General features: G+C 43.0%; 1 protein-coding gene across 1 annotated transcript in view; it reads right to left on the bottom strand.

Moving 5' to 3' along the window:
* Positions 1-11,576, bottom strand: part of Fbn1 (fibrillin 1) — a 206,242-nt gene that overhangs the window by 26,188 nt on the left and 168,478 nt on the right. Inside the window, exons 45-49 of the mRNA XM_090358457.1 lie at positions 7,228-7,353; positions 4,922-5,038; positions 3,586-3,714; positions 2,333-2,452; positions 257-382 (exon numbers count right to left, since the gene is read on the bottom strand). Of these exons, the coding sequence (XP_090214583.1) occupies positions 257-382; positions 2,333-2,452; positions 3,586-3,714; positions 4,922-5,038; positions 7,228-7,353 (618 nt within the window). The remainder of the gene's footprint in view (positions 1-256; positions 383-2,332; positions 2,453-3,585; positions 3,715-4,921; positions 5,039-7,227; positions 7,354-11,576) is intronic.

The raw sequence follows: 11,576 nt of genomic DNA, 5'->3' as shown, positions 1-11,576 counted from the left end.
TAAATGCTAAAAAAGTATGTATAAGCAATGGTAACTTGATGGATGCATTTTTAACTTCTAAAGTAGAAATGAAACTTCTGGCATATGGTAATCATTAGACCAATGGGTAAATGAAAAAATAAAAACAAACAAACAAAAAGCCCCTAACCTCCTTATCTACCTGTTCACAAAGAACCAGAGTGTGGCCATGTGCAAAGCTTATGAGCACAACAGACAAACGGGAGTAAGAGAAGTGCAGGTCTTCTCCGGCACTTACCTTGGCACCGTCTTCCAGTTGAGGACAAGGAGAAGCCTTCCGGACACAGACATTTGAAGCTGCCTTCAGTGTTACTGCACGTGCCCAGCGCGCAGATTTCGGGTTCCTCCACACATTCATCAATATCTAAAAGAATGACAGGGAGCAAAGTGAGGTCACAACGGAGACACCAGTGAGGACCAGGAGCAAACTACGGCAGTGCAGTGTGTACGTGTGTTTCCTGACTCTCCTGAGAATGAAGACACTTTCCTGTTCTGGAAGGTTGTTGGCTGGACTCGTGGGTGGTTGTGACTTTTGAAATACTAGGTTGGGCAGTTCTTGATGTAAAAATGGGTTCTACAAGCATCTTGAACTGAACTGCCTGGCCAAGTAGAAAGAATGATTCCACACAACCCTCCTCCAGAGACCCCCCTCACTACTGCACAATAAATGCAAATTCTGGCCACACTTATTTCTCTACACTCCCAAAACTCCATGCTCGAGCCCTGAAAAATTTGATAAGGACACTAATATTCATGAAAATAAGCAGGAATAGTTCAAGTGGAAGACATTGCACAAGGTAAGACACTCAGGTCAGATTTCCAGGCTAAGCTTTCTGAAGGTACACAGTTACCTGTCTACCTTCCTTCCTTCCTTCCCCTCCCTTTCTTTCTTTCTTTTTTTTTTTTGCCAGACCTGGGGCTTGAACTTGGGGTCTGGGCATTTTCCTTGGACACCTTTTGCTCAAGGCGAGTGCTCTGCCACAGTTACCTTTCTAGTACTAGCTGTAACCACAGCCTTTCTCACGCAGCTAATTGGAGCTGGCTGGCAACCTGTTCTCTTCACGTGGCTCCTACAACCAGTAGCCCATGGTGAATTCTGAAGGAGTTACGTGACACATGTCTCAGGTGTCCTGGTTTGTCTGGAAGAATCCCAGCTTATCCCTGCTAACTTGCCTTCGTGATCAACATTGACCTTTCCTGCTCCCACACTGTCTTCCTTGGGTCTACATTGCGCAGTCCCTCTACTCTTGGGGAAAGGCTGAGCACTCTAGTCCACTATTCACCCACTGCTTGCTGACTTTGGCAGGAATGTGTGGAGGAGGAAAGGGTTAAGTTTACTTCTGAGACAAACATCTGAAAACAAATATTAAAGATCTCTCGGATCATGGGACTGCCATTCTTTTGTTTGTGCAAAGAGTTCTACCCACACCAAAATGATGTTGCATTATGTAATTCTAGTCCCCCAAAGTTCCAGTTCAGGAAAACTTGAACTGCACATTAAATACTATAAATATCACATAATAGGTAGTCCAGACATGCGAAAGGCAAAGTGATTAGCCTTTGTACAATTCAAACTCACATCTTCATCGCTCCATGTTATTAGGTTATATTTACAAGTGGGTCATGCTCCCAGTGGTTAATGAATGAATGTGAATTTCTCCGTTCCCACACTCCCTCTACCCCTACATCCAACCTTTTCTTAAAAGCAAAATTAAATTTAGTAAAAAAAAAAAGCCACAAATACTTCTTTTTGGTTAGATTCTCAATCTTAAAGTAGAAAGTAGCCATCTTCTTACTAACACTTTTAGTAAACTGCTTTACATTTAACTTTGATTAGTAAAGGTTTCATTTTTAAAAAAGATCATATTACTTGAGAGTGCTATAAATTGGAAAGACAATAAAATTTTTCATCTGAATTTAGGGCCGGGCAAGAGTAAGGCTGAGTTCAAATCCCAGTATTGACCTAACCCACAAGTAAAGATTCTAAGATTCTAAAGATTCTAAGATTTTAAGCATGAACCCTCACCACTTAAAAACATACAAGGCAAGCATGCCCTCAGAGGGGCACAGCGCCTCGGCAAGCTGTAGAAATGCACAGTGGAAAGGAGTCACAACCACAGGATCAGATACAAGATGGCAGTAAAAAACTTCAGCAGGGGTTAGGGGAAGAGTGAGCTGTTCTTTGGCTAGTATGATGCGTCCATAAATCATGTCCTCCGACCTTGGACTTTTTGGTTAAATAAGCTATTCCAACATGAAGACCATTGCCAGAACTTTTATTTTAGAAATACTCAATCTCCAGACAGGGCCTTACCTTCACACCTGTCATTCTGCAGGCTGTACCCAGGGGGGCAGATGCACCTGTAAGAGCCATCCAGGTTTTGGCAGGTCCCTGGTGCACATTTCCCAGGCTCCAGAAGGCATTCATTGACATCTGGAAAGGGAAGGGCAAAGGACAGAGGCATTCTCACTGGCATCCTTCTCACCAGACCATTCAGAGAAACTGGAGTCAAGTTAAGGAAATTCACAGAGCTAAGGTTAGCCCCCAAAAGTCTCCCAAAGGGGAAAAAAAAGTGGCTCAATAAAACTAAAGTCTTATCAGCTTTCCAAGAGCAATATATCGATCATATTTCATTCTACCTATCACAGAATAATTTCTGAAATGTGTAGATGTGAAAAGTATATAGAGATTTTAAAGGGTTCTCAAAAGATTTTGAGGGCTTACTATGCAGATATTTTGAATTTTTTTTAAAAAGACAGTTGTTTGGCTTACAGGTATTTATAGGTGAACTGTTTTCTGTGGCTGTTACTAAACTTAAAATTTCAAAATAAGAGGAAAAGATACAGATGCACATGTGTGTGTGTTTGTGTGTTTAAAAAAGAACAGTTAGGGTTTAAGACACACTTCCATAGTAAAGAGCCTAAGCTCTCTAACCTAAGCAAGCATGAAGCCCCAAGTTCAAAGCCCAGTACAGCCAACAAGAACAACAACAACAAAAAAGTCCAATGCAATGGTGTACACTTGTAATCCTACGCATTTAAAAATCAACATCAAGGGCCTAGTGGTTTGGCCTAGAGGTAGAGTGCTTGCCTAGCATGCATGAAGACCCGGGTTCGATGCCTTGGTACCACATACATAGAAAAAGCTAGAAGTGGTACTGTGGTTCAAGTGGTAGAGCTCTAGCCTTGGGAAAGCCCAAAGACAGTGCTCAGGCCCTGAGCTCAAGCCCAGGACTATCAAAAAAAAATAAAAAATCTGACATCAGGCAAAAAGTTAGTGACACCTCTCTTCTCCCATCTCATAAAGAAGGTAGGCATGCTGGTCCCTCAATAGCTGTGACCTGATCTATATGGGAGGCATGGATAGAGGAATGCATGCCAGGACTTGCTCTAGACAAAAGAGGAGACCCAATCCAAAGATTAAATTACAAAAAAAAACCCCAAACAGCAATAATAATGAATTCTTTATAGACAGCATTAGTGTGATTTTAGTCTGTTTTTGTCCTGTGGTGTCCAGAGGAGGGCTTAAAGTGGAGACGGCCTGGTCTTGGTGATCCCTGCACTCACCCACACAGGTCCTCCCGTCCGGAGCCACGTCATAGCCCTCATTGCACTGGCACTGGAAAGATCCCACTGTATTGATGCACTGGCCATTCCTGCAAAGGTTCCCATTTCCAGTCGCACATTCGTCAACATCTGTGGAAAAATCTCTGATATAGTCCAAGGAAAACAGTGAAACCCCCACAATGCTTGCTCTGAATTTCATTAGCCCTTAAGGATATTGAAGTGGAGCAGAAGACCTGGCTTGGAAACACCTGCCTAAATAGAACCAAAATATTGCATTCGTGTAGCAGAGGCTGGCTGCTTGCCTTAGAATCTGGTGTCAGTTTTGCCTCGACCTTCCTTTAGAAAAGCTAAAATTTGGTTAGCTGACATCATCCTCCCATACTGCAGTTAGAAGCATATAAAAATCAGGTTCTAGTTCAATTCAGCATCGGGTTCACTGCTGTCTCCTATCACACTGTGTAAGGAAAGTAACTTTCTTCAGTATTTTATTGAAGAAAAACGGCAGCAGGACACCAGTGATTCATGTCTGCAATCCCAGCTCCTCAGGAAGCTGAGATACAGAAGAATCACAGGTCAAAGCCAGCTCTGGCAGAAAAGTCAGTGAGACTCCATCTCCAAAATAACCAGCAAAAAGCCTGGCTGGAGAAGCAGCTCGGATGGCAGAGAACCAGCCATGAACAAACAAACAGAACAAGTATGAGGCCCTGAGTTTAAACCTCAGTATCATCAATCAGTCACAATCATCCAATCAATTGTCCTATATCAATTATTCTATTATGGAAACGAGCCTGTAGTGAAGCATGTAGACAAAAAGCTCCACCTTATTCCTAAATCACATAATTTATATATAAAGAATTGCTTTTATGTACTTTAACCAGTTTAAGCTTACTTCCATTTATTTTGAAATGATCTTATTTATATCCCAGTAGAATATAAAAGCCGTAATTACTGGGCCAGGAGTGTGGCCTAGTGATAGAGTGCTTGCCTAGCATGCATGAAGACCCGGGTTTGATTCCTCAGTATAACATACACAGAAAAAGCCAGAAGTGGTGCTATGGCCAAAGTGGTAGAGAAAGGCTTGAGAGAGCCCAAGGACAATGCCTAGGCCCTGAGTTCAAGCTCTAAAACTGGCCAAAAAAATATATATATATATAAAGTTATAACTACTAGGGAGCATCTCAATGAAAGTAATAGGACAGTAGTTACTATGTTTGACTTTCAGTTTGCATACCTTATCTGCCAAGTCCTGTAATCAATGGTCAGCATACTGAAAATGACCACTGCAAAGAACAGAGACAAAAGTGGCTTCTGGCTGTTTGCATGTTTGCACACGTACCTATGCAGTCGTTGTTGTGGGAGAGGATGAAGCCGTGGTTGCAGCGACAGTTGAAGGAACCGATGGTGTTGCGGCAGGTGCCATTGCCACAGGCGTCTCTCTCACACTCATTTATGTCTGGGGGGAAGAAAGGACACAGAAAAACACAATTACTCGTGAGGAAGGCAGTTACGTGGCTAAAGGCCATCTGGGGGAACACAGTCTTCAGTGTAGGCTGAGAGCCTCTTGGGGTCTGAGCCATTCGCACCACTGAGCGCGGCTCCTGCTCAAAACCCCGCGAGGCGAGGCGAGGCAAGGGTCTCAGCCTCAGGAGTAAACGTCTTCCCTGGCTGGTACATGAAAGGAGGCAAGCTAAGGACATGGGAACCAGACAAGAATTATCCTATTCTATTTACTTCTAGAATTCTCCACTCTTACCACTTTCCTCAAATATTTTCACTTGAAATCAGAAAATATTCCGAGTGTGTCTGTGTCTTGATTTGTTGCCACCTTTGGCAGGCTTCACCTTTGAGGATTCTTGTTCCGATTTACCCCAAAGCAGTGACTCACCTGGCACAGCTCTTTAATCCACAACCAAACAGCTGAAGTATCCAGTGAAACTGCTGTCCCAGAGTCCTGTTCCTTTTCCCCAGGCATCCTGAAAACATGGGCTGCAGCAATGCTGACGGAAGGCCCTCTCCACACCTCAACGGGGTGGCACTTAACTTGGCTCTTCGCAACATTCCTGTCTTATTACTTTTTATGGGTCTGTGGCTTTTCTCTTTGGCTATTTTGTAAAGCTATTCAGCATCCTATATTTTTTGTTGTTTTTGTATTTCATTGTAGCATCTAGCATCTTTTTTATATACAAAACGGGCATATAACAAACTAAGAAGTTAAAAAAAGGCAAGACGGCCATGGTGGAGTGAAAGAGGAACAAGGACAATGCCTAAGGGAAAGGACTTCGTCTCTTTTCCAATTCCGTCTTTCATGCTGAACCAGGCAGTTAATATCCACCCCAAGTGACAGGGCTTCCAGCTGAAGCCCTAGGAGCAATCCATGAATTGCACAGACACCGCGTGTTTGCATGGATTCAGCTGTAGCAAAAGGGCATGGTTCTTTTTTTTCTCAGGGTATTCCAGGAAGTTCAGATGGCAGTGGGAAAAAAAAAAAAGAGAGCTACAACAGTTGGGCAAGGTCTTACGGCTATACCAGGCTTAGATGGGTGGGCTGGACAAGGCCAATTAACGATGCTTTAACTTAAAATGTTGAGGCTCGGGAGAAAATAAAAGTTTATGAGAACATTCCCTAATGGATGTGGGATAGCCAAAGGCGAGCCATCTATCATGACATTGTTGTTTGAGAGTGATTCAGGGTTGACTGTCCCCTAAACGCTTAGTGGCGCTGGGTATAAAGTAAAATAAAAGGAAAGAGGGAAAGTAAGAAACTGGTGGATTACATATTTGCCTCTATTCCAAGTTAGCTCTTGGACAGTACTGAAACCAAGGAAGGGAAACAAGTTATGAGCTCTTTCACCTCGAAAAGGGATGTTTTTACTTTTAGTCTTGCCTTCCTCCAACTTACAAATTCAACTTGGATCTCCGAGAATGTGCATATACTCAAAAACTGAAACTGTTCCAATAATCTGAAGCTATCTAAATGTTACAGAAAGAAAAATCATAGCCTAGCCAGGTGTGGTGGCTTATGCCTATAATCCTAGCTACTCAGGAGGCTGAGATGTGAGGATTTCGGGTGCAAAGCCAGGCCAGGTGCTAAAGACCATGAGACTCTTATCTACAATTAATCACTAGAAAAGGGGAAGTGGTCAAGTGGCACTGTGGCTCAGGGGTAGAGCAATAGCCTGGAGCCCAGGCCCAGAGTTCAAGCCCCATGACCCACCACCAAAACAAAACAAAACAAAAAATAACAACAACAACAAAAAAAACATAGGCTATTAGCCATAATAAAAATATTTTTGAATCCTAATATCTTTCTCAACTTATCCTTTAGTGAAAAGTTCTTGTAAGGCTTAAGGTGGGGCTCAGCAGTGCAGGGCTTGGCTACATAGATGTCTAAGGCTCTAGGTTACATTCCCAGCATTACAAGAAATGCTTTACTAAAATGACAGCCGAATGAATATGAGGGAAAAGGCTTATTGTACTCAGCTTGCCAAAAATGAAGTTGCATGTCACTGCTATAGACCTGTGTTTTTATTTTGCAATTACCAAAATAATGATGGCAAAACTCATTATTGAATTCCACACAAATTTAGGCGCCCACAAATTCCTCAAGATTTGAAGGGGAAGCCAGGATCACCTTCTACTTACCCAAGCACATGGTTTGATCCGCATTTGTTTTAAAACCAGTGTGACAAAGGCAATAAAAGCTTCCCGGCGTGTCAATGCACTGTCCGTGGCTGCATATGTTAGGGATCTCTTGACATTCATTGCGATCTGCACATAAAAGTGGGCCTCTTAAGTGGAAACTTACACAGAGAGGGTTTTGTTTTCTGAAGTAAAGATTTAGGAAATAAGAATCAAATGCAGCTAGACACCCCTGGCTCACGCATGGAATTCTAGCTACTCAGGAGGCTGAGATCTAAGAATCACCGTTCAAAGCCAGCCAAAGCACAAAAGTCTGTGGTACTCTTATCTCCAATTAACCACCAGAAAACCAGAAGTAGTGCTGTGGCTCAAATGGTAGCGTGATAGCCTTGAACTACAGAGCTCAGAGACCACCCACGCCCAGAGGTCAAGCCCCACAACCAACCAAAAAAATCAAACGCAATCACTTACTTCCAAGTCTTGTTCTCAGGATTAATCCTAACTCTAAACTAGTGATATGACGTGTGCTGGTATTTGCATCTTTTGCCAAATTCATTTCAACTTACTTGCAGAGTATGTGAGCAATACAATGAAAAAACAGAGCTATGGTTAGAAAAGAAGCTCCAAAAGAGGAGAAAACTTAGAAATATGGGGAAACAGTTAGGAGGTGGTTAACTCTTATTATCTTTAAGTAGTTGTGCAATGGAGTTGCCATTCAACAAATGGAAGTTTTCTTCTGTTTGTCTGCCTAAGCAGCATTTCACCTTGTGACATTAATTGGAGGATATTGTTTTCATAGCCTCAGTCATGGACATTTGCAGCTTCCTCTGGAAATTGGTAACAAGCAAATCTGGTTGCTAAGATTTATTTATTTATTTTTGTGAAACACAGCCCAGACTGCCCCATGCTGGGTTTCCCTTTATTGTTTTCATGTCACTTCAGTGACCTTTCATCTTATCAAATTTTCATGAGTACAATGGCTCCTTTTAATACTTGATAATCTTAGGTTGTTTGTAAATCACATTCAAAGGAAAGCCTTCTCACTTTGCTTTTGCCAGAGGTTAAAACTCTAAATTCTATCTGTTATCAACTGAATCTTTGCTACTCTCTTGAGAGTAGACCATCCAAAGAAATTCCATATACAGATTCACAAATGACCTAATTACTAATTACAGGCCTGCTTAGGAGTATCTCTCTTTCCCCGTTGCTCTCGCCCTCCCTCTCCCTCTCCGTCTCCTTCTCCCTCTCCCTCTCATCAGTCATAGGGCTTGAACTCTGGGCTTGGGCACTGTCCCTGAGCTCTTCACCTCAAAGCTATTGTTCTACCACTTTGAGCCACAGCATTACTCTGATTTTCTGGTGGTTATTTGGAGATAAGAGACAGACTTTTGTGCCCAGGCTGGCTTTGAACCTCCATCCTCGGATTTCACCTCCTGAGTAGCTAGGATTACAGGCATGCTTTTTTCCCCCCCAGTCCTGGGGCTTGAACTCAGGGCCTAGACACTGTCCCTTAGCCTCTCTGGGCTCAAGGTTAGCGCTCTACTACTTGAGCCACAGCGCTACTTCCACATCTCATTTTTTTTTGTCAGTTGTGGGGCTTGAACTCATGGCCTTGGCACTGTCCTTGGACTTTTCTCAAGGTTAGAGCTCTATCACTTGAGCCACAGCACTACTTCCAGCTTTTTTCTATGTATGTGGTACCAAGGAATTGAACCTGGGTCTTGGTGCATGCTAGGCAAGCACTCCACCACTAGGCCAAACTCCCCATCCTTCCCAACTCATTCTTAACTTTTTTTGTTTTGGGTTTTTTTTTGTTTGTTTTGTTTTGTTTTTGCCAGTCCTGGGCCTTGAACTCAGAGTCTGAGCGCTGTCCTTGGACTTTCTCAAAGCTAGAGCTCTACCACTTAAACCATAATACCATTTCCAGCTTTTTCTATGTATATGGTACCAAGGAATCGAACCCAGGTCTTCATGCATGTTAGGCAAGCACTCTTACCACTCGGGCCCCTACGTCTCATTTTTAAAAGTGCTCACACTCCGTATTTGCAGAAAATGGAACTTGAAGGGGATTGCTGTGTCACCAAAAGCAGAGCATGCCCTCCTCGTCGTCTTGCTTGAGAGCACACGGAGTCCTGTGCCCAGCTGAGTACCCACACTGTGACCTGTGGCCTGCAGAACCCTGAGCTCCTAGGACCAGCACATCTTGCTCTGTGGAGCAATCCCCTCTACTCCAGCATCCTGGCTACTATCCTTTCACCTACCTCACAGAGAGCTTGAGTCATCATACAGAAGCTAAGCACATAGCTCAGAAGGAAAATGGGGGTCAAGTAGCCCACAAGTGATTGCTGGCTTATGCTACTTAATGACTTAGAATTATTCCCATTCAGAAAATGTAATTAAAATGAACAAACCTCCTGACAGGACAGGCAGAGGAAAGTGACATCCACTCCCCAGTTCTTAGAAGGGAGCGGACCTTGAGGAAAGTCCTCAGGCAGTCCTGCAGCTGTGCTGGGTGCCAGGAGGAAAGAGAGAGCGTGAAGGGTCTTCTTAGGAAGGGAATTTCAACTAAGAAAATAAAAATCTCTCCCCTGTCCTACTTCATGAAGGTTTATGAACCGAAATATGGAATTCTTAGGCATTCTACTTGTGGAATGTTCTACTGTGTGTGTGGGGGGGGTGTGTGTGTGTGTGAGGGTGTCTGTGTAGGAGTCCCAAAACTAGTCATCAGAAGGAAGACCACCACCAAGAAAAGATTAGAAAGAAACTCTCTCTTGCCCTTGGCAGTGTTTGCTACTGAGGGCAGACTCGTATTCTGAGCTCAGCCTCAAATTGGGCACAGAGGTGATCTGGGGTTTGTATGAATGCACTAATAATCACATGGTAGAGAGAAAACTTAGTTCTTTCCATTTTAAGCATAGGCAGAAGAGTACTTTATACTAGGCATAAAGATTGCCAAGTATAGGATAGCATTTAAGGATGTCTTAAGAGCTTTTTAAAGTAGGATGGAAATGAAGACATTTCCAGAAGAAAGTCTTCAGTTCTAGAGGCTGGACAGCTGGAAAACTCAAGTACATTCCCTTTCTCCTTAGGGAACTGTATCACACCACAAACCCTGGTAGCACCAGAGGTAGTTTAGGCATATTAATGTTCTGCAGGAAAGTACAAAAGGCTGTATATACATGCCTGAAGTCCACAGCTGCATGCCTTGCCTTGATCTCTAAGTCACTGTACCCCACTTTATCCCTGAGTGTGAGATGTTGTGAAATGACTTTCTTCAAGTAATTCTTTGTTTCACTCAGTTCCAAAGAAATGTCATTTAAAACAGCTATGCAGGGGACCAGGAGTTTGGCCTAGTGGTAGAATGCTTGCTTATCAAGTACAAAGACCTGGGTTCAATTCCTTGGTACCACATACATAGAAAAAAGCCAGAAGTGGTGCTGTGGCTGAAGTGGTAGAGCTCTAGCCTTGAGGAAGCCCAATGACAGTGCCCAGGCCCTGAGCCCAAGCCCAGGACTGGCAAAAAAAAAAAAAAAAAAAAAAGTGATGCAGGGAAGAGTGGGGCCTAGGCCAGGTTTTGCTGGAGGGGTATCGTGGTTCATATCAGAGATATCCCACTTTTCCTTCTCTGTTGACAAAATGCTAAATATTTGCACGTGTTCCTTTAAACTTAACAAAACAATCCTCAGAGTGATTGCTTTTGTTCGGCTCATACACCCTCTTCCCACCAAAGTCTCGTAAAACAATGCAAAATACCCTACAGAGAGCAGTGCACTTCCTACTACTTAATCACTGGCTGGAGAGGAAATCCAAAGAAAATCTGACCATGTTGTTTCATTCATAAATGCATAAAATATCCAGGAAACTCACTTGGAAATGAACTGTAAGCAGAATAACCCATTTTCCCCCAACCTCCTTGCTAAATATACAATGATCGATCATTTCTTACATGAAAATCACCACTCTGAGATATTATTTTGCTTCATACCACTGGCTACAAGATACCACCAAATGTAGCCTAACTTTGCCACCCGTTTAAGCTGACCCTACACTCATCATCCTCGATGAAGATGAAAACCAAAAATGCGCAAATGCTAGAGGAGAGGTTTTCCTTCACTGTAATAAAAGACTCAGTGTGAGCTGGCTTCCCCAGTTATCTTTGGTCTGGCTGGTTTGGGGGAAGACAAGGGATGCTGTGGCTTTGCTTATTTGGTTTAGTCAGGTTGATGTGGTCCAGCCCAAGACAGGTTCATTGTCTAGACTGTATGTTGTCATAGCTGAGATTGTCCATACCTTACCTGACCAAGCAGGATGAAGTGGAATAATAATTATATTATAGGAATAATAATAAATTG

This window comes from Megascapheus bottae, chromosome 25 (genome assembly GCF_031878675.1).
Source record: "Megascapheus bottae isolate mThoBot1 chromosome 25, mThoBot2.hap1, whole genome shotgun sequence".
NCBI lineage: Eukaryota > Metazoa > Chordata > Mammalia > Rodentia > Geomyidae > Megascapheus > Megascapheus bottae.
The sequence above is the reverse complement of the archived record's forward strand: the minus strand, read 5'-3'. Positions and strand labels throughout refer to the sequence as shown.